The sequence below is a fragment of the Zingiber officinale genome, chromosome 5A (genome assembly GCF_018446385.1).
Source record: "Zingiber officinale cultivar Zhangliang chromosome 5A, Zo_v1.1, whole genome shotgun sequence".
In the NCBI taxonomy this organism is placed as follows: domain Eukaryota; kingdom Viridiplantae; phylum Streptophyta; class Magnoliopsida; order Zingiberales; family Zingiberaceae; genus Zingiber; species Zingiber officinale.
The window spans coordinates 85,743,606-85,769,458 of NC_055994.1; the positions used below are offsets into that span (position 1 = coordinate 85,743,606).

Sequence of the window (25,853 nt, forward strand, 5' to 3'; positions counted from 1 at the left end):
TCCACAACCTAGTTGAATTTCTCTATTAATCGTCGTCCGAGTGCAGCGAGGAATCATCACCCTGGAGAGAATTTCAAGACGAAGGAGTTAGTCTTCACCACCTGTGTTGCCGACAACGATGAAGGAGTAACGAGGAGTACCGTTGCCCCAAAGGCGAAGGAGAAGAAGGAGTAGCGATTGAGGATTTGGGAATTAGGGTTGACAACGAGCTTTTAAGTTGGGAAGATGGTCACGTGAGATACATGTGAGTTATTTCCATTACATATAACAGACAATTGACATTAAGGATTATTGAGACACTTTATGAAATATGAGTGACATAAATAACTCCGAAAATTTTTTTGGAATAATATTAAGGATATTTTAATGAAATATCCCTTATTGTAATAACTGATTCGATCTCAATTTGAGTAACCATTACCATGTATTTTTAGGATTATAGGAATCCTCGTACATTGGCTGATGCCCTACGAATCTAACTCATCCCGTGAGACTAAATAAACAATTAACGTAAAATAATTTATTTATAAAATAATTTTCATATAATTTATCTTTTAACAAAGTTTAACTAATTCTGCATTCTATATATTTTTTATTATTTTTTATTAATTTAAATGATATAACTTATTTATGATATAATTAATATGGCGCAATATAAATTATAGATAAAATAGAGAAAAATCCTCAATCACAATTTAAATTTTGCATGCAATCCCCACTCATAAAAAACTTTGTTTCCACTCCCTACATGCAAAGTTTTATTTGTTTTAACTTTCTCATGCAAATATTGTGACATAATTGCCCCTCAGATTTTTTAGGTACAAAAGGTCTAAAAATGAATATAATTTCTCTTAAATTCAACACTTTACATTAGAATCGAGTATATTTTCTATTAAATTGAGCATATTTTTTTTCTTGTTTTAATATAATTCCTCCTAAATTTAGCACAATATAAAAAGAAAATCTAGTATATTTTCTATCCAATTGAGAATTATTTAAAGAAAATCTAGTATATTCGAGTATATTTTCTATTAAAATTGCTCTTCATAATTTTTAGGTATAAATAGTCTAAAAATGAGTATAATTCCTATTAAATTCAACATTTTTAACTAGAATCGAGTATATTTTCTATTAAATTGAGTGCGACCTTTTTCTTATTTAATATAATTCCTCTTAAATTCAGTACCATTTGAAAAAAAAATCTAATATATTTTTCATCTAATTGAGTATCATTTAAAGAAAATCTAGTATATTTTCCATCCAATTGAGGTGGAAAAAGAATCGTACTCAATTTGATAGAAAATATATTAGATTCTAGTTTAATGTACTGAAGTTAAGAAGATTTATACTTATTTTTAGATTTTTTATACTTAAAATATCAAAAATAATTAGATAAATATATTAAATTAGAAAGTGAAAATAAAAATTTTTATCTCATTGCATACAAAATTATATTTGTTAATGGGAACTGTATATAAATTTTTCCATAAATTATAGGGGTGCCATTAATGCCATGGGCCCAGCACCTTGGGGTTAGTTACGTACTTACGTATAGATCTTAATGGAAATGCTTAAAAGTACTAATTGTAGACGAATGATGGTACCTATTGTCCTCTCTCTCACTATATAGAGAAAACCTTAGCCACTGGAGCATGTGTTTGCGTCATCCTATTTACAATACTTTACATAAAAGTAATTTGAAAATATGATAATAATTATAAATAAATAAAAATAACCTAGTACATAAAATCCTTACCCATGCAGGATCCAGAGAGATTCTTTCCTAAATTCAAACGCATAACTTCTAAATTATACCATACTAATTTTACTGTTACAAGGCTCATTTCCAATAATATTATCTGATTTAGTCAAACTAATCCAACTTGATTAAAACGATCATATTAATAGAATAGCTTTAATTAAAACTCTCATAATGTAGAGCAATTTCAACCAAAAATATTATAATATGGATCAATAAAACTATTGATTTGGAATAACTTTGACTCAAAGCAATCAAAGCTTCTCCAATATCTAACCGCTTTAGTTAAAATTGTTCTAACAGTTCTATGTTGAATTAGTTTTAATCAAAATTACTATAATGATATTAAATAAAAATATTCTTAATTTTTTATTCAAGTTTGTTCATAATTTTTAACTATGATCTAATTGTTAGGCTCTTATAGCTATTAAGTAACCTTTCGCCACTTGTTTAAATCCTTCAGTTTTAACTTTTTTTAAAGTATTTATATCAAATTTATACGTATCAAGCGGCCGCGGATGACCACTAGTCCTATAAAAAGAATTGAGATCCTCCGTCCCTAAAATGACGTGTCCTCGTGTCCTCTTATCGATCGGATGATCATAATATCCTCATTGTATGTATTACATCCTTGAGATATGATTTAATCCATCCGATTGACAAGGAAACACAAGAACACATCATTTTAAGGACAGAGTATCTCAACTCCTATACAAAAGCACAACTACTTTTTTCGTTCCGGCTGGAAACTTTTATCAAATAACGGCAATTAAACTTATAAAAAGCACATCTCTTACGGGCCCAAAGCGGCAGACCTACCTGCTCTGCTTTTACTATGTTTAACCGTCACCAGTTCAGTCCTTAATTACCCGTTCCCGGATAATGATGAAAGAGTTTCAAATGATTTTAATGGGAATAAAATAAGTAAACTTGATGCTTTCTTAAAGGTGACGAGAGATCCCATTCCCATGAAGCTTGGCCGTGTCTTCTGTGACGTGGTCCAAGACAACAACAGGAGAATGCCATGAATGGAGTAAAGGCACCTCTTTTGTAGGTAAAATTTCCCTATACGCCTCTGTGCGCTGTTAAATGCAGCGCAGTCGAGGACGACGCTGAGATTTTCAGAGTTTCAATGAGGCATTTAAGCTCTCGAACTACTTCCGCTGCGGTCCTCTTCAATGCTTCCGCGCTGCCAGCTGCAATGAGTTTCATCGATCGGTTGCTACCTTCCTATTTATTTGTCGCCTCCCAACTCCTCCGCTCTGCTCCACCGCGCTTTCCATCACCGGTTAGTCCATCTGTTTGCACTTGTAGAGAATGACGGTGGAGAACGGAGCGGCGGTGGCGGAGGCCGTGACGGTCGCCAATAAGGTAATGGTACTGCCCAGGAAGGCGCCGGAGAAGGGGAGGTGTTGGTTGGCGACGTTCGATTTGCCTTACATCACGTTCTACTACAACCAGAAGCTGATGCTGTACAAGCTGCCGGCGGCGGAGTTTGGCGAGGTGGTGGAGAGGCTGAAGCAGGGGCTGGCGGTGGCGCTGGAGTACTACTACCCGTTGGCGGGGCGGCTGAGGCAGGACGAGGAGAAGGTGTTGTTTGTGGAGTGCGAGGGCGAGGGGCTGGTGGGTGCTGAGGTGGTAGAGGCCGCCGCCGAAGGGGTGTCGGCCGTGGATCTGGCGGAGGGGGAGAACGCTGAGCTGCTGCAGAAGCTCGTTCCCTACACCGGCGTCATGAACCTCGAGGGGTTTCACCGCCCGCTGCTCGCGGTGCAGTTCACGAAGCTCAACGACGGCATCGCCATCGGGTGCGCCTTCAACCACGCTCTCCTCGACGGCAATTCCACGTGGCAGTTCATGTTCTCGTGGGCAGATCTCTCTCGCGGCGGCGGCGGCGTGTTGCCACTGCCTGTCCACGATCGCACGCTCGCGCGGTCGGTCCGCCTGCCGCTGGACCTTCCAGCCACCGCCGTCGAGCACGAGCGCGGCGACCCCAACGGCCCCTCCAGGCCCCTCGTGATGCGCGTCTTCTCCTTCTCCGAGGCCGCCGTCGACCTCCTCAAGACCCGCGCCAACGCCGGGCTCCTGCCGGCGGCCAAGCCCCTGTCTACCTTCCAGTCGCTGGGGGCCCATGTGTGGAGATCCGTCAGCCGCGCACGCGAGCTCAAGCCGGAGGACATCACCGTCTTTGCCATCTTCGCGGATTGCCGCACCCGCGTCGACCCCCCCATGCCGGAAGCCTACTTCGGCAACCTCATCCAAGCCATATTCACCGGCACTGCCGCCGGCTTGCTGCTCGGAAGCCCACCTGAGTTCGCCTCCGGAATGCTACAACAGGTATCTATTTGTAAACAGAGCTAAATTCCTTTGTCCTCCCAACAAATCGAGAAAATAATAATACTAATAATAATAATAATAATCAAAACGCCCCTTTCAACAGGTGATCGAGGCGCACAATGCTGAGGCGATCAAGAAGAGGCTGGAGGAGTACGAGGCGGCGCCGAAGCTGTTCTACTTCAGCGATGCCGGTATGAACTGCGTGGCGGTGGGCAGCTCGCCCAGGTTCAAGGTCTACGATGTTGATTTTGGCTTCGGAAAGCCGGAGCGCGTCCGCAGCGGCTCCAACAACAAGTTCGACGGCATGGTCTACTTGTACCCGGGCAGGGAAGGCGGTCGGAGCATCGACGTCGAGCTCACCTTGGAAGCCGGGGCCATGGCGATGTTGGAGAGAGACGAGGATTTCCTCGCCGTAAAGCCTTGATAAAGGCAATAATATCACAATCAAATCCAGTCGATTGGATCGCACACAGATTAGTTGACTAAATCTACTAGTACTATTTTCACTACGTTTTCTATTGTTGTGTGGAAGGAAGATCACAATGCACATGCTTCTTGAGTGCAAATATTCTGTGGAGTGTCGCTGATAAGGAGGTTTGTGTGCCCTCGCTTTATCTCAGATTTAATAAACTTGTTACTCGTTCGTGTCCACTGTCCATTACCGTGGTAAAGAACATCCCATATGCTATTTGTTTACCTCATATCGAGCACTTATGCATCGTTCTCATGTCTAAGTAAAGCAATTAGATTCCCTTTTGACAACCTCTCAGAAAGTTTGACTTACTATGAGTTGATTCAGACAGATCATGAATGGTCCTACTGTTCTCCAGGAAGCATGGTGTCCTCAGGAAGATCACAGTAAGCGTTGCCCTAAGAAGAGGCACACATCTCATCTTTGTAAATGCAAACGAAATTCATAATTTGATTATTATGGAAAAGAATTTTTTTTAGATGTTTGATTTGCATTACCTCTCCAGTGAGATGCGCTACGCATCTCTTCTCAGCAAGAAGCTCGGCCTCAGTCTGCCAGAAATTGAAGAAAGAAAATGTATAAGACAATTTTTATCAACACGAATGAAGCAAAACCTACCTTTTTTATACGCTCCCAAAGGTAATCATCAAAGATCACGTCCTTCACTAGTTCGTAGTCGCCATCTCCCTGAGACAGGGCAATATCATGTCTTTAAGGGTTTCCTTCACAGGACTGATACAAAGAGTATTTCTGAAGTAACAATTTTTTTTTTTTGAAAAAAAAGAGTACATTTGATCTGCATGGCATGCTAAAAATAATGTCCTCTGCTATGCCATAAGGATTTCCCGTTGTGTAGACCTGCAGTGTAATCCCAAGAATGTGAAGTGGGATCCAATGGAAATGTTCTGTCAAAGTGAGGTTGCATAACAATGTTACCCCCGTTGAGAACCAATCGCCTGATGGAGTGGGAGTAACAAGGGACCTTATGGCATCGACGATGGAAACGGCAGTAGATGCCGCAGAAGATCTTCCCCATTTTTGGATAAGGATACCTCCACGCTGAAAACAAACAAAGAACAAACCAATTTAGATCAATCAAAACTGTTTCGACCAGAGATATCGTCACATTATATGATCAGTGTGTACCTTCTGCACTCTTTCAGTGAACTCTTCCTTTAACCATTTTATATCAGTGATAACTTCAGTCACTGGCATACCATTGATTTTAGCATTCAAAAAGTCAGGAACCTGGAAGAATAAAAGTTCATATATTGGATCTATAGATAAAATATTTTTTTTAAAAAAATATTAAGCTGCTTTAGTCGTATCTTATTTAAGTTGAAAATCAAGAAGTCAGAAGATTACTACTGACAAATAAGTCAGGTCACCTGGGTAGTTGAGTGATTTCCCCAAATAGTCATGTTTGACACTTTATCATAAAACACACCAGCTTTGAGGGCTAGCTGTAGGTATAATGACAAGGAGATGTTACAATGTCTAACCCTAAAATGAAAAATGCAAGAAAAACTCAAGTAGCAGAGTGAGAAACTAAACTAATGATTATAAGTGTTGCAGTTAACCTGGCATTTGGCTCTATTCTCATCCAACCTGGTTAAAGCATGGAAATTTTTGGCAGGTATATTTGGTGCATTCTTCAAACAAATGAGCGCACTGGGCAGAATAATTGTATGCGATTAGAACTAGCATTTTATCCTGAATGTGGAAGAGAAGCAACTGATCATACTTTGTATTGCATGGGTTACCAACGACTATGACTTTCACATTTGGTGATGCGACCTCATTAAGTGCTTTTCCCTGAAATTACTATCAGTATCATGATCCGGAATGAAAATTTATGTACTTTTACTAATTTCACTGCTCATATATACATATATAGCATGAAAAGCAGCAGTACTTGTTGTGCAAAAATCTGCCCATTAATATCCAGTAAGCCTGCTCGCTCCATTCCAGGGCCTCTGGGCTTTGCACCAATCAGAAGTGCCCACGTTGCATCCTGAAACACCTCATAAGGATCTACACTGATGTTAACTTCCCTCAATAAAGGATATAAGGAATCTTCTAGTTCCATAGCCACTCCTATACTTCCATAGAAGATGAGAATTAGTACTGAAACATTGCAAGGGCAGTTGGCAAGTTTGTATATGACATTTATCTGTGTAGGCAGGCATTACCTTCTAAAGCTTGGAATGATCTCTCAGAGCCTAGTAATTTCAAGGTAATTGGTTGATCTGGTCCAAAAACCTCACCTGAAGCAAGCTGAAAACCACGAAGGAATCTTCAAACAAGTTCTATAAGACATGAATACTGTATGTACGTATATATATATAAAAAAATTGCACGCTTTGTGCATACACTTGGAGTTGAGTTTAGGTTTGCCACATTTGAATTGCAGATTTAGACTTGTAAAAGAAAGGCGTGAACATGCAGAATATGTTGCGTGATGTTGAAACAGAATGAACTTTTAAGATTTGTGACAACCCAAATCATATTATAAGAATCATTTTTTGTTTATCTTCAAAACCCCTGATTGAAGAATTGCTATAGTGTTTAAATAAATAAATAAAAATTATCAGATTTTAGTAGATGGTCAAAAACAATAGAGACTATGAACTGTAGTTATTTATTGAAGTCATTGTCAAAGTAAGCACAAAGAGAAAAAGTTCAATTCTTCAAAATAAAAAAAAAAGGAGGTTACACTAAGACTTGGAGCAAACTATAGTTACTGAAGACTGATTATTTGCCCATTATGGCAAATTGTTGTTTATACGGTAAGCAACTGTTCTAATTGAGCAATCTATGTAACCCTAAATTTGGATGTTTGGATAAAGATTTAAGTTAGATTTATTGTTATATTTGATATACGTTATGAGTATGCAAGATGCAGGTACAACAAGGAATTGTTGGACCCCATGGTTGTTTTGATGTAATCAACCAAGTTAGGTTAGGTCCTGCTTGTTATTTTGATCCCTGTGTCTAAGTGTGTGTCAGTGTGCAGGAGCTTAGGAGCGCAGGAAGTCGAGCGGAAGACACAGTTAACGAGAAGGACGACACGGGAAGAGAGCTCACGGACTCGATGTGTCTGAAGGACGAGAGAGCTGTGGAAGAGTACACCGGTGAACGAGAAGAACGTGCGCGACGTTCGATGGACGAGAAGCCGGGTCGGAAGCCTGCTTGAGGAGAAGGCCGGAAATTGGATTCGGGTGAGCCCTATTTCAGTTGGCCGTAATCACCCATGCATTCAGAGCTTCGAAAGAAGAGAACAAGCCAAAAGGAGCTGGAAAAGCTAGCTGGAGGCGCCTTCAAAGAATTGCTGAAGGCGCCTGCGCTGACTGTAGGCTTGGAGGCGCCTTTATTGCCTTGAAGGCACCCTCAACCTTGTCCAAGGCGCCTTCAAGGTCATTGGAGGCGCCTTCGACCTGACCAAAGTGGTCGTTTGTAATCGGATAGAGTTTTATCCGATCAAACCCCTTGGAGGCGCCCTCAACCCCTTTGGAGGCGCCGTCAAGACTCGAGATAGAGTTTCCAGGAACTATATAAAGGCCCCTGGAGCTAGGAAATTGTTCAATCAACTCTGTATCAACTTCCTAGCAACTGTTTGAGCTTCTAGTGTGTAAAAGGTTTCTCCACCTTCAGAAAAGGAGACTTTTCTAGTGTGCTTTTTCAACCGCCTTGGATTAACAACTTTCTTGGTTGTAACCAAGTCAAAAGTCTGGGTCCTTTCTCTTATTGTTTATTTCTGTTATTTCTTTTATTATTGTTGCTATTTTTTGAGTTGAAAATTTGAGGAGGGTATTTTTATTTTACAAGCAATTCACCCCTCCCCTCTTGCAGGCCCCGCTGTACCAACAAGTGGTATCAGAGCAAGACAACCTCAGAAGGACTAACTGCTAAATGAAGCACAAAGATCAAGACGATGGCCGGAATAAACATTCAACCCCCGAAATTCGACGGAGACTTCGCTACATGGAAGCGAAGAATGGAGGTATTTTTTAAAACGGATTTCGACATTCTTTTAACTATGAAATTTGGTTTTACAGCTCCAAAAGACAAAGAAGAGTATCAGTGGACGAAAAAGGAGCAAGTCGATTTCGTGGCCAACGGAAAGGCGAAATTTCACCTGCTTAGCGTCCTGCCGCCCAGGAGGTAAGTCGGATCGGAAGCTACGACTTCGTCAAAGACCTCTGGGAAAAATTCTTAGAGCTCCACAAAAGCACTTCAGAAGCGAAGTTAGTAAGGCGGGACATCCTCCGGACTCAGCTGACAAATCTCCGGATTAACAACGGCGAAAAGGTAGCGCAACTTCAAGCGAGAATTAAGAAGCTGATAACGCAACTGAACAACCTCGGAGAATCGGTAACAAATCGAGACTCGATCGGTACGCGCTTAACGCCTTCCCAAGGTCTCCAGAATGAGCGTCCTTAGTATGCATATTACATCTCTAAGGACTTTGAGGTAAGTGCTTTAGAAAATCTGTTTTCTACATTCGAACTCCACGAGTCTCGAATTACAGAGCCTAAACAAGTAGAGAAGACAAACCTCAACGTTAGCCTACAAGCCGAGATGGACGATCTCGATTCCGATGCGTTGATCGATGAAACCGAAGCAATTCTATTGGTAAGGAAGTTAAATAAATTTAGATCGCAGTCGAGGAAGCATCAACGCAACAAAAGGACGGTCTGATGCTACAACTGCAACGAGGAAAGGCACATCAAGGATGACTGCCCGAAGATGAAAAAAAAGAACAACGAAAAGGAAAAGTACAAAAGACCGACGTCCTCAAAGCGCAAGAGTCTGAAGGCTACATGGGATGAATCTTCTGTTGGACCCCGTGGTAGTTTTGATGTGATCAACCAAGTTGGTTAGGTCCTGCTGTGTTTGATCCCTGTGTCTGAGTGTGCAGGAGCTTAGGAGCACAGGAAGTTGAGCGGAAGACGCAGCTAGCGAGAAGGACGGCACGGGAAGGGAGCCGACGGGCTCGGTGCGTCCGGCGACAGAGAGCGCTAAGAGTACTCGGTGGGCGTGAAAGAGCGCGCGCTCGAGGGACGTTAAGCCGGGACGGAAGGCCGCTCGAGGAGAAGGCCGGAATTGGGTTCGTGAGCCCTATTCCAGTTAGCCGCAATCACCCAAAAGAACGGAACGTCGAAGTCAAGAAACCAAGTCGAAATGGAGATGCCACTGAGGCGCCCAAGAGCTTGAGGCGCCTCCAAGCGCGCTTAACCCAACCCCGCTGGCGCCTTCAACGTGCCGGCTGATTTGGGTCATGGATAAAGTTTTATCCGGACGTGAGCCGAGGCGCCGAACCTTGTTGAGGCGCCTGACCTCGATAGACTTTCCAGGAGCTATAAAAAGGCCCCTGGAGCTAGAAATTCAATAACAACTCAAGCAATCAATTTGTAAGCAATTCCTAAGCAACTAGTGAGCTTCCAAAGTGTAAAAGGCTTCTCCGCCTTCAGAGAAGGAGATTTTTCTTACTGCGCTTTTTCTACTGTCCTGGATTAACAACCTCCTTGGTTGTAACCAGGTTAAATCCTTGAGTCTCTTCTATTCCTGTTTCTTTTTCTGTTTCCTTAATTTAGTTGCTATTATTTTATTGCTGCATTTATTTCTGAGTTGAAATCCGAGGAGGGTATTTTTATTTTTTGTTTTCAGCAATTCACCCCCCTCTTGCCGGTCTCCGCTGCTCCTACATCTTCATCCTCTGAGTCTGAAGTGGAAGCCTTCTCGGGATTAGCACTGATGGCCAACCATCAAATAGTAGAAGATGAGACCAGCTCAAAAATGAGCATAGATGAAGGGGGAGGATCATCAGAAGAAGAAAGCTGCGATGAAGGGGGAGCATCAGAAATAGAGGTAAGTGAGGTACGTAATCTGACTCCTAAGCAGTCCTTTCAATTTATAAAAGTTCTCACTAAAGACTTAGTTAAATTAGAAAAGGAGAATAATGAGTTGAAGTTAAACTTAGCAAAAGCATGCTCACTAGAAATGTACGATAATTTAAAATTAGAGAATGAGAAATTGAAAAATTGAAAAATGATTATGCATGCTTAAATAAATTTCCAAAATAAAAACTCAAGTTATATGGAAAATTAAACTGGTACATTAGAAAACATCAGGGACAACTTAAGAAAGTTCCCAAAAGTTATGTACTCCCTAAGCTCTTGATTAATCCAGTAGGAAGTTACTGGTTCCAAAATCTTTTCTAGACTAATTTTTTTCGAGTTAAAGCTTTCAGCGAGAAAATTAAACGTTAAAATTTCTTTATGAGGTTTTGTCTAACGAAGTGGTTGTTGCTCCAATAACCAAGAAGATCTAGTGCCTCGCCACGACTTGGAAGCCAAAATATTGAAATAAAATGTTTAATTAACTTTCTGGTAAAGCATTAAAATTAGAATTAAATAATGCTTTAAAAAAAATTTTAAACATTTTTTTAAAATTTATCAAAAATATTTTTATACCTAGAAAAATGTTTCATGCATAAAATTTTTACTTAGAAAAATTCTCAAATAAATTTTTTTTTTTGCCTAAATTAAAATTTCTTCTAAAATTAGAATTTTTTTTTAAAATTGCCTCACCTAAGTTTCACTAAGAAAATTTTCAAAAGAAATTCTCAAAATTGTTTAAAAATTGCCTAAGTTATTTTGAAAATGATTTCTTTCAAAACTTGAACTTTTCCTTAGAAAACTTCTACTTGAAAATTATGACCCCATTTTTTTTGCTGTGATCAAAGGGGGAGAGATAGGAACAAGTTTAGGGAGAGTTAAAAATTAAGAAAAAAAAAAATTAGTGTGGCAAATTTTATTATTGCAAATCTTTATACTTAAACTGTTAGTTTAGTAATTTCTATAAATTACTGTTTGTCTATTTTTTCCCTAACTTGAATTTGGGTTGATGCACATCAAAAGGGGGAGATTATTGGACCCCGCGGTTGTTTTGATGTGATCAACCAAGTTAGGTTAGGTCCTGCTTGTTATTTTGATCCTTGTGTCTGCTTAGGAGCGCAGGAAGTCGAGCGGAAGACGTAGCTAGCAAGAAGGACGTTACGGGAATGGAGCCGACGGGCTAGGTGCGTCCAAATGACGAGAGAGCTGCGGAAGAGTACACCGGTGGGCGAAAAGAACGTGCGCGGCATTCGAGGGACGAGAAGTCAGGTCGGAAGCCTGCTCGAGGAGAAGGTCGGAAATTGGGTTCGAGTAAGCCCTATTTCGGTTGGTCGCAATCACCTATGCATTCGGAGCCTCGGAAGAAGAGAACAAGCCAAAAGGAGTTGGAAAAGCTAGCTGGAGGCGCCTTCAACGAATTGCTGAAGCCGCCTGCGCTGACTGTAGGCTTGGAGGTGCCTTCATTGCCTTGAAGGCGCCCTCAACCTTATCCAGGGCGCCTTCAAGGTTATTGGAGGCGCCTTCGACCTGGCCAAAGTGACCGTTTGTAATTGGATAGAGTTTTATCTAGTCAAACCTCTTGGAGGCGCCCTCAACTCTTTTGGAGGCGCCCTCAAGACTCGAGATAAAGTTCCAGAAGCTATATAAAGGCCCCTGGAGCTAGGAAATTATTCAATCAACTCTGTATCAACTTCCTAGCAACTATTTGAGCTTCTAGTGTGTAAAAGGCTTCTCCGCCTTCAGAGAAGGAGACTTTTCTAGTGCGTTTTTTCAACCGCCTTGGATTAACAACCTTCTTGGTTGTAGCCAAGTCAAAAGTCTGGGCCCTTTCTCTTACTGTTTATTTCTATTATTTCTTTTATTATTGTTGCTATTTTTTGAGTTGAAAGTTTGAGGAGGGTATTTTTATTTTACAGGCAATTCACCCCTCCCCTCTTGTCGGCTCCGCTGCACCAATAGGAAAGTCCAAGTGTGATCTTAGTAAAGCTGAAAGTCCAAGTGGAGTCTTGGTGGTATAAGTCCAAGCTTGAGTCTTGGCAGTGTAAGCCCAAGTATGGCTTGGCAAGGATAAAGACCGAGGACGAAAGAAGCTCTTGAAGGCAAGGCGTGAAAGATGGGGAAGCATCCAAGGGATGCAAGGCTGATGGAGGAGGCTAGAATGCAAGGTTATGGGAAGACTCGATAACAAGGACAAGGCCGATGGAAGCTTATGAAGGGCAAGGCATGAACGATGTGGAGACATCTGAGGGGCGCAATGCTGATGGAGGAAGCTTAAAGATAAGGCCAAGAGTTGTGCGGGCAAGGATGAGTGCACAAGTAATTGTACTCGGGGGTAAAATCCTAAGTTAGGGTTTACCAGTGGACTGGTGGTTGAGAACCACCAACTCAGAAGGATGCATAATTTGTGGTTGCAGAGTTACCAGTCGACTGGTAGTGAACAGAATGTTTCTATTCGCTTAGCCTATGAAGACCAGCCGACTAGTAAGTATGACAGTCAACTGGTATCGAGCCGTTGTGTAACAATCGATTTTTTCATAGAGGTTAGTCCACTGGTGACCTTACCAGTCGACGGGTGGCAGGAAACACAGCTTGTGTTTTCTCCCGAGCTCTATTTAATAGATCTCGAGGTGGTCGACCATGGTTGACGAAATAGAGATGGTTAACCCCTATTAGTAGTCTTCCAACTTTTGTGTGTGATCCGTATGTACGTGGTCAAGGTTGTGGTGAGGGTGAGATTGTGCTAGCCGAAAGTTTTCCGAGGATTGATCCACTGAAGGATCACAGGAATCGTCCACCTTACGAACAAGTGTGGAGTAGGAATAAGTTATTTCCGAACCACGTTACATAAACGTGTTAGGTTTGTGTGTTTTCTTCTTGTTCATTGTCTTGTAAATTAGCTTTCTTCTTATTAGTGTTGTTTGTATTTCCGCTGTGTACTAACAAATTCTAGGAAGCGATCAAAGTAGGTGATCGGTTATTCCTCCCTTTTAGCCGGGTATCAAAGTCCCAACAATTGGTATCAGAGCGAGGTCACTCTTTGTTGGACTAATCGCCAAAGGAGCAAGTGCTAGAGGAAGAAGATGGAGTCGAAAGGACCACTAGGTAGGGATATCTGAATCCCACCTCCATCTAATCGAGGTGATTTCGAGTATTGGAGGAAGCGGTTCGAAATGTGATTCCAAATAGATTGGGACCATTAGACTACATTGGAAGTTCCTTTCGAAGTTCCAACGGACAAGAAGAGGAAGCGTCTCCAACCTTAGCATTGGACAAAGGAGCAAAGGAAGCAATCGAAGACGGATAAGGAGGTAAGTAGAATTGTATTGAATTTATTACCACCTAATATTGTGTCACGTCTAGGTGAGTACAAGTGTACTCATGAGCTTTGGAGCAAGGTGATTGCACTCCATGAAGATCCTACACAACTCCAAGGAGTGGAGGAACCCAAGGAGAAGGGTTCATTGGTCCTAGGGAAGGACCAATCGGACGTTGAAGAGCGCTTAACATCCGAGGAAGAAAATGAGGAAATGTCGTCCACATCTTCAAGGGAAGAAGAAGAAGAAGAGCAATCCAAGATAGAAGAGGTCTTGGAAGCTCAACCATCAACCTTAACTACCGAGAAGAGCGGGAAAGCCCACATCAAGCGTTTTGGATGTGGTGAGATGGGACACTACAAAAGTAGGTGTCTATTGCTCAAGAAGGTAAAGAAGGTAAACCCTAAATCCGATAAAGTCCTTTTGAAGACTAACGTAGATTCTAGGGATGGTGCCAAGGAGAAGAGGCACATTCGATGCTTCACATGTGATGAGTGGGGACACTACCACACGTGCACACAAAGTGCCCAAGGAAGGAAGAGCTCTAGAAGTTGACACACTTGAAGAAATGGGAGAAGAAGAGAGGCTCATGTCAAGGGGGAGCTTCAAGGATAAGAGAAGTATACCCTACTTTAAATTTAAATTCAAATTTAAATTCTTCCATGCATGGTAGGAATAATTTTTATTTACCCATGCAAAATCATGGTTTTAGGTATGATGATAGGAATAGGATCCCTAGGAAATCATACACCAAGGTTAAACCTAACAAGAACCGACCCACCTTGCCTAAGGAAAGGAAGATGGTAAATGATCTAGCATTAATCTCAAGAAAGGGAGTCATATGCCTAGGAAGGGTAGGTCTAGGAGTGTCCAAGGTGGACATATTGATTCTAGGGTCAGAATCCTAGAATTAAAAAATCAAGCCTTGAAGACAAAACTTAAGGAAATGGAGAAAGTCCTAGATATGTTCATTATTGGACCTAGAGGACTTAATATATGTTTGGGTGGTCAAAGACCCAAAAATGTCAAATTCGATCCCTCCAAGGCCAAAACGAGGTTAAGTGCTAGGATGATATGACATTGGTAAGGGAGGAGTGGCCAAGGTCAAGGGAGTGTCATCCAAAGCCCATGAAAAGAAATATGTTAGGGTGACATATGATTATAACAAGAAGAAGTCAAGAAATGGCAAGGGAAAGTCATTTAAGGATAAGAAAAAATTAATCAAGGACAAAGTGTCTAAGGTTAAGAAGGTAAGGTTTGTAGGACAAGTATCACCTGAGGTGCACCGAAGTGGCCTAGCTATAGTTAATGAGTCACCTAGGAGGTGGTTAAGGTTAAGAGCTCTAGGGGGAGCTCAAAGAGTCTTTGGGACATATGGTAAATGGATTTCAAGCGGACCATGCTTGGGACTCAAGATGGGTCATGAAATGTGCCAAAGTGGTTCAGAGATAGACTTGAGTCTCAAATTCAAGGAATTGGCAAAATTTGGGTTGAGTATCATACATGAAAATATGAAAAGGTGTTCATATTGCATGAAAATTTGTTTTGGATGTATAGATGTCATATAAACTAATGTTAGAGCATTATGATTTAGTATGGGCAGATACATCAAGAGGAAGTCAGAACTAGGATTTTAGGTCAAGGTTTAATTGAACAATTTAGATAGTTTTGGGTTTTGTGTCAAAATTGGGATATCTGATAAATATATTTTTATATATGTTTTTCCCAAGTAGACATTGGTAAAACAAACCTCTCCACAAAATTTGAGAATTTTTAGATGTCTGTGGATTTTTGATTCTGTGAGGTTGTTTCGATGAGGGTAGTCGACTGGGGCCTATGACAGTCGACTGATACAGTCTGAAACTATTTTTTAGCAATAGAAAATGACCAAAAGGATGATGTACATGTATGCAATCTTAAAGGGGATTAATACATGATAATTGTGGTCATTAGACGTTAAAGAGTAATAATTGGGATATTGTTAAAGCTCTTTTTGATGTATGGCAAAGGGGGAGAAGTGTTGGGTTTAAGTGGAAAACCTACACACATTTGCAAGAAATTCTAGCTCAAAGGGGAGCTTAGGTCAAGGGGGAGCTTAGGTCAAGGGGGAGCCTAGGGATTTATGTTCCATTATTTATGCATGAGTAGATTTGCATATGTATTGTTATATTGTTTACCTAGCTTAAACGGATTATCAAACATCAAAAAGAAAAAAATTGTTGGAGCAATCTATGTGACCCCAGGTTTTGATGTTTGGGAAAAGGTTTAAGTTAGGTTTATTGTTGTTTTGATACGCATTGTGAGTATGCAGGATGCATGTACAACAAGGAAAGTCCAAGTGTGATCTTGGCAAAGGTGAAAGTCCAAGTGGAGTCTTGGCGGTGTAAGTCCAAGCTTGAGTCTTAGCAGTGTAAGTCCAAGCTTGAGTCTTAGCGGTGTAAGTCCAAGTATGGCTTGGTAAGGATAAAGATCGAGGCTGAATGAAGCTCTTGAAGGCAAGGCGTGAAGGATGGGGAAGCATCCAAGAGACGCAAGGCTGATGGAGGAAGCTAGAAGGCAAGGTCATGGAAAGACCTGACAATAAGGACAAGGCCGATGAAAGCTCCTAAAGGCAAGGCGTGAACGATGGGGAGACATCTGAGGGACGTAAGGCTGATGGAAGAGGCTTGAAGGTAAGATCAAGAGTTGTGCAAGCAAGGACGAGTGCATGAGTGATTGTACTTGAGGGTAAAATCCTAAGTTGGGGTTTACCAGTCGACTGGTATGTGTCTCATTCGACTGGTGGTTGAGAACCAGCAACAGGATGCAAAATTTGTGATTGCAGAGAGAATGTTTCTGTTCGCTTAGCACATGAAAACCAGTCGACTAGTAAGTATGACAGTCGACTGGTATCAAGCCGTTGGTGTGTAACGGTCAATTGTGTCATAGAGGTCAGCCGACTTGTGACTTTGCCAATCGACTGGTGGCGGGAAACACAGTTTGTGTTTTCTCCCGAGCTCTATTTAATAGAGCTCAGGGTGGGCAATCATGGTTGACGAAATAGAGGTGGTTAACCCCTATTAGTAGTCTTCCAAGCTCTTGTGTGTGATCCATGTGTACGTGATCAAGGTTGTGGCGAGGTTTCTCCACCCACAAGGAGATCGTGCTAGCCGGAGGTTTTTCAAGGATTGATCCACCGAAGGATCACAAGAATCGTCTACCTTACGGACAAGTAGTGGAGTAGGAATAAGTTATCTCCGAATCACGTTACATAAATGTGTTAGGTTTGTGTGTTTTCTTCTTGTTCATTGTCTTGTAGATTAACTTTCTTCTTGTTAGTGTTGTTTGTATTTCTGCTATGTACTAACAAGTTGTAGGAAGTGATCAAAGTGGGTGATTGGCTATTCACCCCCTCTAGACGGGCATCAAGGTCCCAACACATTCTGCATGTATTTTGCTCCATACTGCTGCTAGTTATTCTGTCCTGATGAATCAGGATAAGATTTTGCTGCTACAACTATGCCAAGACATTCTTCATCTGTTTTGCTACAGCTTATGCAAGTTAAAAGAATATGCACCTATAAAATTAAATGTGGTATGTAATAACTAACAACCTCCAGCTTATCTGAAAAATGAAAGAAGTTTGATGGTGAAATTTTACAGACCATAAATCCTTACTTTAAAAAGTAGATGATTTGCTATCATTCCAGCTGCACCTGATACTGCAATATTGATCAAACTCTTCCATGCCTTTGTCTTGTCATCCTAGAAAAGAATTGAATAAGCAGATTAGTTATTCAACACAGAAAGTAGGAATGAATCAAGAACTTTAATAAAATATGCGAATGCTGATCAGCCATTATAATGTTAGACAGAGTAATTTCAACAGGTCTATAAAGCACGTCTCCTTAGATAAGAAACTGTATTCGAGATTAATTGCCATCCCCAAACCAGAAGTAAAAGAAACTTCTCACGTGATAATTTTTTTTTTTTTAACAAATATCAGTTTTTTCCTCACTACATAATTCTTCATGGTATCTATTACTACATGAAACCAGCAATGCCCATGTGAAGTTCAGAACTAAAAGGTTGAGAGTTGTATCAATCCATGACAGCCAACTCTGAAATAAGTTTACAGATAACGCCGTAAATTTAGAGCATGGATATCTCATGTATTTGATAATAGTTGTTATGGTTAACACCACATCTAAGGAAGTTTGCCAAGTATTGGAGCTAGTTCAGACTTCGGATAGGGGGGCGATGACAAGAGAGAGATGAAGTCCAGATTGGCCACATTGGAAGTGAAAGTTTGAAGCATTTCCTATTAGAATTACATTTTTATCCATAAACACCTCTTCTAGATTAACCAAGACAAGACTAATTGATCCTTCTTAAATCAAATAACATAAGATGGATCATCTTTTTGATGTGATGAAGTACCATCAAGAAGATCAAGTAAGTTATAAACATAAAGTAAAGGATGAAATTGTAATTTTCAAAGCAAAAAATAGTTATCATGGTAAATTTAATGAAAAAAAATTCATATGAAAAGAGAAAGATATATTTTGTGATGACATACGAATCTAAGAAAAAAAGATTTTTTTTCCTTAATTTTTTTCCTTTTTGTTTCTCTGCTCGTTTTTTGTTACCTCTTTTTGTTCTCATTTTTGTTCTGCTTATGTTTTTTTTGCTTTTTTTTTTAAATTCTTAACAAAAACGAAAAAGAAAACAAAAAGAGAAGGGAGGGAAAAAAAACAAAAGGTAAATAGAAAAATAAATCCAACAGATAATAAGTTTATCTTATTACGATGAAATTACTATCGATAGAAAAGAATTATTAATAAAAGGAGAAGGAAATCTATTGCTATCGAAGTTATCATTATCGAAGTTATTAAGGTTATCGTATTATAAACGATTATAGTAATAAATATAATAAATTTAAAAATATTATTTTTATTATTTAATTCATATCAATCTTACGTATAATGTCGAATTTAGTTAGAATGTGAATTTTAATTGTAATGTTAAATGTAATAAATTTTAATTAATTAAAATTAATTTAAGATTATTTTTTATTATCATGGTTACGCACCAGCGAAGTGTTGGCTAGCTCAGTGGCCTCTAGTGAGTGATTACGCCGCACTGCACGAGCTAGCCATTGGCGACTGCCCGCTGCCTGCCATGCAAACATGGCGCAAAAGCCACAAGAGTTTACGACATCTCACTTTGGACTCAGGTCATGAGTAAGAAAGTGATTGTCGGTATATGAAACGCTAGGGCCTGACACTTGGTTAGTCAACTTGTAGCATTGATATGATTGGGGACAGAGATGTTTGGAAGAAATCTAGACCTCCTTTGTCACTCTTTGATGGTATCGTTGTACCTCTGTCATGTTGATTCTGAGACGAATTGACAAAGATGTTGAAGATGAGCATATATTCATTTTTTATCATCATTGATGGTATTATTACAATAATGTCGGAAACCGAATGGTAGTATATATATTATTGGATAAATAATCCGTGGGAGTTTTAAGAATTAATAAAATTTAAATACACAGAAGAAAATTTATTTATATGTCAAGATGATTCGAACAGATAATCTCAAATTATTAGTAATGGCTAGTGCGAGCGAGTCCGAGCGGGCGAGTGTCGAGTGGGCAAGTGGACGAATAAGCCGAGCGGCTTAATGTCCCAGACGGCTGACAGGTCGAGCAATGGAGACTGCCAAACACCGAGTCTCTAGATGAGTGGAGTAAGCAACTAGGTGGACTAAAGGGTCGGGGCGGGCTAGCAATAGAGTGACCGATCGGGTAGATCGATCAAGCAGCAAGGCTGGCAGAACGGTCGAGTCATTGATCAGACCGAGTGATCGATCGGGCAAAGCAACCGAATGTAGAATGGCCGAGCGGGCGTAGCGATCAAGCGGGTGAAGAGACCAAGCGAGCGAGCAGCCGAGCGGGTGAAGAGACTGAGCGGGTGAAGAGACCGAGCGAGTGAGCAACCGAGCGAGCAAGTGGTCGAGCTAGCTAGCGATTGAGCGGGTGAAGAGACCGAGCGAGCGAGTTGCCGGGCGAGCGGCTAGACGAGTGAGCGTACAGTCGAGTAACCAAGTCACAGATCTAGATGAGTGTCCGACTGGGCAGAGCAACCGACCAGGTAGTGAGGTTGAGCGGGTAGAGCGGTCGAATGAGCAGGGCGACCGAGTGACAAAGCGACCCGAACGACAAAATGGATCGAGGCCTGCAATGGCTGCAGTTTCCTTGAAACAGATTCGCCCCACCTTTGGCTATGCTTCGATGTTTATTCGGGTCGTCTGTTTCCCAGGATACAATGGTTAACTGTGATTTCTACTAAGCACTGATGGTCACAGCGAACCGAGTGGTACCCGATTGCTATCACGAGCACTCTGCCAAGCAAGAGTTTCACGACAGAGGAGGAGGGGAACAGATGTGGAGAGCTGCTGCTTCTTTTCTGTGTGTGCAACAAAAAACCCATTTTGCTAATGATTGCAACCTCCTTATATAGGAGCTCAGACTAATAGACAGCGTCAATGATCGATCAATGATCATTACTCGGAGCTGTGAAACACTAACATTTCACTTGGCCGTTTAAATTTTGCATTAATCGTAATTTAATGCATCCATTACACAAATAAACAATAAAAAGATTTACGTAGTAAAATATTAGTTGTTCCACTTAGGTAAATTTTACGCCGAAAGATCTAACATTTGACACGCGCAGGTCGTGCTCACACATGAGTCAACTTAGTTCAGTACAATCCAGGTCTTGGATTTACATCCCCTATGCATTTACATATGAGTGAAAATTTCTTCCCATACATTTATTAATATTATCAATGCATATGAATCAATATAAATTAACTAATATATCTTAAAACTTTTAACGTGGGATTAAAATTTCATTCACAATGAAAGACATCTTTTCTCTTTCATCTTTTCTCTATTGACGTATATCCAACGTATATATTATATATCACCGAAACAGGATGAATTAGTGCCAGCAAACCAAAAGACCACACATGATAGTTTCTTCCAATGATTGCAAATTAAGCAAGCTTAGCAAACGCATTGGGACTTCACGCGATAGGTGATAGAGCATCAAAGTCGCTTAACTTCCTCATTTTTCTATCAAGCATTTTCAGTGGCGGATGAGGTCAACAAGGAAGCTTTGAATGAAGAATTTTGTCTGATGTCATCATGATCCTTATTCCTTAGCTGTGAAGGGTCTCTCTTGACTCTTCCCCCGCAGCACCAGATACAGCCTGGCAATGATGAACACGGCATCAATGATGTTGCACAAAATTAATATCGGAACTAAAATTATGATAAAAAGATAATACTTTCATCTCTAATATTTTCATCAATCCGTCCATAAATTAATACGGAATAGGTAAATCATGGACGGCTACTAACCTTTGGAATAGTGACTAGCACATGAGGAAAGTGTTTATCTTGACTTTACTGAGATTCGAACCTCATATCACAATGATTATCTAAAATGATTTATCTAAAAGATGTTTATATATCTTTATAATGATATTTATAATGATATGATATTATTTATTTTAAATTTAAGTCCTTATGTTTTTTTGTCTTGAGCTCTACTTAAAAAGTTTTATGTTAATACAGATATCTTACATCTTTTTAAACTTATGATCTTTTCCACATCTATCCAATATGAAACTTTGATTGTATTCCACATCTTGGGTCTCCCCACCACAAGAAGTCAACCGGACCGAAACCTACGAGTCTTACCAAGGAGCTTTGGAAGAAATTCATGGAACTACACGAAGGAACCTCGGAGGCGAAACTCGCGAGACAGAATCTGCTCAGAAACCATATCAGCAATATCAAACTAGAAGAAGGTGAAACCGTTGAACACCTTCACTCAAAAATCAAGGAGCTCATCATCAGACTCACGAATCTCAGAGAAAAGGTAAGTAATCAAGATTCACTAAGGTACACGCTTAACTCATTCCCTAGAAATACTGAATAGGTATCATTAGTAGATGCTTATTATATATCTAAGGATCTAGAATTAACTACTTTAGAAAAATTATTTTCAACTTTTGAAGTCCATGAAACGAGATGTGCAGATCTGAAGGAGTCAAACCACAACATTACCTTACAGGCAAAAAGGGACCAACAAGACACTGAATCTTCTCTCGACGATGACGAAATAGTGCTCACGGTAAGAAAATTTAAAAAATTATTTAAATATAATGGATTTAATCAAGTGCAGGATAAAAAGAAGAAAAAAAAAAAAGATGATATCACTACAATGAAGAAGGGTGCGTGAAAGATAACTGTCCTAAATTGAAGAGCAAGGACAAAAGACCAGTTCAAACGAAGCATCGAAACTTAAAGGCGACGTGGGATAAAACGTCGCCCAAATCCGAGATAGAAGCCCTCGCTGGACTTGCGCTAGTGGCAAATCGCCAAGAAGACGGAGACGAAGAAAGCTCGTCCGAAATAAGCATTGATGAAAGAGGAGCGACATCGGAAGAAAGCAGTATCTCAAGGGGAGCTTTGGATCACGGGATCGACAAAATAAGTCAGGTACGATCTCTACCTCTAGATAAAATATTTAAATTTATAAAAATATTATCAAAAAGTTGTTGTAAGTTAGAAAAAAGAAAATAAGGAACTAAAATCAAACATAGTTAAATCTTGTCGATTAGAAGATTTTGATAAAATGAAGTTGGAAAATGATAAATTGAAAATAGAAATAGAAAATTTAAAAAATTGTGCTTGCTCACATATTACAAGATATAATAATTTAAATTAGCACTTTAGATATCACAAGGGTCAAATTAGAAAATTATCGAAGAAGCATATAGCTAAGAAATTTTTAATTAACCTAGTAAGAAGGAACCTAAATTGGGTTCCAAAATCATATTTGGATTAAATTTTAAGATTAGGGCCTTTAGAGAGAAAATTAAATGTTTAATTTCTTTAAGAGACTTTATCTAGAAAGTAGTTGTTGTTACAATAACCAAGAAGGTCTAGTGTCTTGCCACAGTCTGGAAGTCAATTAATAAAATGAATGTTTAATTGACTAACTATTAAGCATTTAAATTAACTAATGATATTAATGTTTGTCAAAAATTCTATCAGAAATTATTTATAAATTAGATTTTTAATTTCATCACTTATAAAAAAAATTTTCAAAGTGTTTTCTTTTGACTCAAATTTTTGGGCTTATACTTTAATATTTTTCTGATATTTTTTCCTGAAACTTTTAGATACCCCATTTTTAATATGATCAAAAGGAGGATTTTTTTAATTGCAAATCTTTTTCTTTACTTTCAAAAATTAAAACTATTTTTGTTTGTGGTTTACCCTAACTTAACTTGAGTTTGATCACATCAAAAATAGGGAGATTATTGGTACCCCGTAATAGTTTTGATGTGATCAACCAAGTCAGGTTATTTAACCCCTATGTCTAAGTGTGCAGGAGCTTAAGAGCACAGGAAGTCGAGTGAGAGACGCAGCTAGCGAGAAGGACGACACGGGAGAGAGCCGACGAGTTTGGTGCGTCCGAGAGACGAGGTGCTGTGGAAGAGTACATCGACGGACGAGAAGGACACATGCGGCGGTCCGAGGGATGAGAAGCCAGGAGGAAGACTGCTCGAGGAGAAGACCGGAAATTAGGTTCAGGTAAGTCCTATTCTGGTTGGCTGAAATCATCCAAGCGAGCAGAGCAGTAGAAGAGCCAAAGGAGAAATTTGGAGCTCGGTAGTAGCTGCTAGAGGTGCCTTCAATAGATTAAAGGTGCCCTCACAATCTTCTGGTAGAAGGCGCCTTCAAGCACTTGAAGGCGCCTTCAAGCACTTGAAGGCGCCTTCAAGCACTTGAAGGCGCCTTCAAGCACTTGAAGGCGCCTACACCCCTTCATGGAAGACGCCTTCAATCACTTGAAGGTGCCTTCGACTGAGCAAATTTTGTCATTGGCAAAGGATAAAGCCTTATCCTTTAGTGTCTCGCTGGAGGCGCATTCCAGCCTATTGGAGGCGCCTTCCAGCTCAGGATAAGATTTTTCAAGGACTATAAAAAGACTTTTGGACCTAGGAAATAGAACACAACACTTGTAACTGAATCATCTTGAGTCCTATTTTGTAATTGATGTGTTACCTACTGTAAAGAGGCTTCTCCGCTTGAAGGAGAGTTTAGTGTGCTTCCAACTTCCTTGGACTAACAACCTCCCCGGTTGTAATCAAGTAACCCTTTCGTGTCTCTTATTTTTTTAGTCGTTTATTTTGTTTATGCAAGTGTTGATTGTTTTTAAGCTATAAAGATCTGGAAAGGTTCGTTTAAATTTTGCAGAGCTATTCACCCCCTCTAGCCAACCGCCCAAGGGTCTCACATGGTATTTTATTGAAAAGCTATAGTAGAAGTTGTTCATATATTTATGAGGTTGTGGGAAGCTAGTTTGGAAGTTTAGATATAATATTTTTGGAGCATTAGTTTCTTGTATTCATCTTTGTAGCATTTCAATACATCCATGTCTTCCACCATCATCTTGCTTTATCTATCTCATCTCTTTTCTTACACTATCATTTTTTTTGTTCATGTTTCTCTTACATAATTAATGCTTTCACTATTTTATTGTGCACTCTTATGTAAGATAGCGGTGGAGATTAGAAACAAAGCAAGATTATAGTAGTGCATAAATCATGAGTAGCCTGAGTGTAGGAAAGTTTATAGTAGTGCATTTTTAGTTATCTTTATTGTTTTGTTTACTTGCTCAGAACGAGCAAAAATAAGTGTAGGAAAGTTGATAACTAGTATTTTTATCTATTATTATGACTCTTATTCTTGGTATTTTTACCTTCTCGCATGTTTAATTTTGTGTTTATATTATGTGTTGTGAGTAGGAATTTATTTTAGACTTAATTATAAATTTCCTACAAATTATAGAATTTAATATCATGTTTTTATTATGGTTTTGTAGGAAATCAAAAGAACCATGAATTAAGGTTTGATCGGATCGAACTAACTTGATTTAGAGGTCAAACGGAGGAGATCAAGGTAAATCAATATGAATCGTTGATCCAGATCAAGAGAGATCTTATACCTTCACTCAGATCTAAGCCATCTAGCCCTCCATCCAAATTTAAAGCTATTTGGACTGTTTATAGAGATCATTTCATTCCAAAAGAGAAGGGCCCAATTCATCAACTCAATTTCAAACTCCTCAAATCAATTGAAGTCTTATTGGATTCAGACCCTTTCCTCAACTCCTCAAATCGGAAACTAGTAAGAAATGCACAGTAGCTTACCTTAACGCGGACAACACAATAGCTAGTCTCCTTTCTTTGCGTTTCTTTTTCTCTGCGGCTAGGGCACGCGATTTCCCCACACAACGCCGACTTTCTTCTTCCTTTCTCTTAGCAATAGGTCGGTGGCCATTCTTCTCTTCGCTTGCCGCCGGCCAACCATCCACAATCTATCCTTCCTCTTCTTAATTCTAGGCGACGAGCGACAGTAGACTCTTCCAAGCGGCAGCAGGCTTCAACAGCGACTCCGAGCATCCACCTCACTAGAGGGGTTCTCCGATGTGACCTCCACTTCTGACTACCTTCCGACAGTTTCTTTCTACTGGGGTTCAGTCAGCAAAGGCAGAGGAGCGGTGGCAGTTCATTCCATTTCATAGTCCATTCTCACAGCCAATCAACTTCCATCTGAGGGGGTTCTTCGGTGGAAGATTTGTATCCATCATTTTTGTCGAAGTGTGCAGCAACCAACAAAGTACTATTGTTCATTGGAGTTCGGGGTTCGATCGTCGGGTCCTCGTGTGACGATCAGGGTAGTTGTTGGAATTGAAGTGGATGTGTGGATTGTGGTTTGGATTACTTAATTTTATTCATGTTAATGTTAATTAATTGTGTCAATTTGCTTGTGTTGAAGTTTCTTATTGAATGCTTGTATTAAATTTGATTTTTCATGTTTGAATTGCATGCATTTAGTTCAACTTAATTCACACTGACAATGTATTCGATGAATTGTTTCAACCAATAGTTAGGTTAAATTTGATGCATTTTAGTTTGTTTAATTCTTGCTTTGCCTTGTT

At 39.9% G+C, this 25,853-nt stretch overlaps 2 protein-coding genes across 2 annotated transcripts; one reads left to right on the forward strand and one right to left on the reverse strand.

The window, feature by feature from the left end:
• Positions 1-2,905: 2,905 nt before the first annotated feature.
• Positions 2,906-4,744, forward strand: LOC121980829 (BAHD acyltransferase DCR-like). Its single transcript, XM_042533064.1, has 2 exons — positions 2,906-4,093; positions 4,197-4,744. Exons 1-2 carry the CDS (start codon positions 3,077-3,079, stop codon positions 4,515-4,517), a joined length of 1,338 nt encoding a protein of 445 aa, XP_042388998.1. The 5' UTR covers positions 2,906-3,076; the 3' UTR covers positions 4,518-4,744.
• Positions 4,672-17,530, reverse strand: LOC121980830 (malate dehydrogenase [NADP], chloroplastic). The gene is made up of 12 exons (XM_042533065.1): positions 17,437-17,530; positions 6,758-6,842; positions 6,481-6,662; positions 6,310-6,380; positions 6,146-6,236; positions 5,954-6,028; positions 5,712-5,813; positions 5,502-5,624; positions 5,355-5,423; positions 5,184-5,252; positions 5,063-5,116; positions 4,672-4,963 (listed from the first exon to the last, which is right to left on the reverse strand). Exons 1-12 carry the CDS (start codon positions 17,461-17,463, stop codon positions 4,910-4,912), a joined length of 1,002 nt encoding a protein of 333 aa, XP_042388999.1. The 5' UTR covers positions 17,464-17,530; the 3' UTR covers positions 4,672-4,909.
• Positions 17,531-25,853: the final 8,323 nt, after the last annotated feature.

Excerpts from the sequence above, each read along its gene's own strand:
- LOC121980829 (XM_042533064.1), top strand. The coding sequence starts at position 3,077 with ATGACGGTGGAGAACGGAGCGGCGGTGGCGGAGGCCGTGACGGTCGCC. Across the intron at positions 4,094-4,196 it reads CCTCCGGAATGCTACAACAG|GTGATCGAGGCGCACAATGC; the intron begins GTATCTATTTGT and ends CCCTTTCAACAG.
- LOC121980830 (XM_042533065.1), bottom strand. The coding sequence starts at position 17,463 with ATGATAGCAAATCATCTACTTTTTAAA. Across the intron at positions 5,625-5,711 it reads TCACTGAAAGAGTGCAGAAG|CGTGGAGGTATCCTTATCCA; the intron begins GTACACACTGAT and ends GTTTGTTTTCAG. Across the intron at positions 4,964-5,062 it reads TAGCGCATCTCACTGGAGAG|GGCAACGCTTACTGTGATCT; the intron begins GTAATGCAAATC and ends GCCTCTTCTTAG.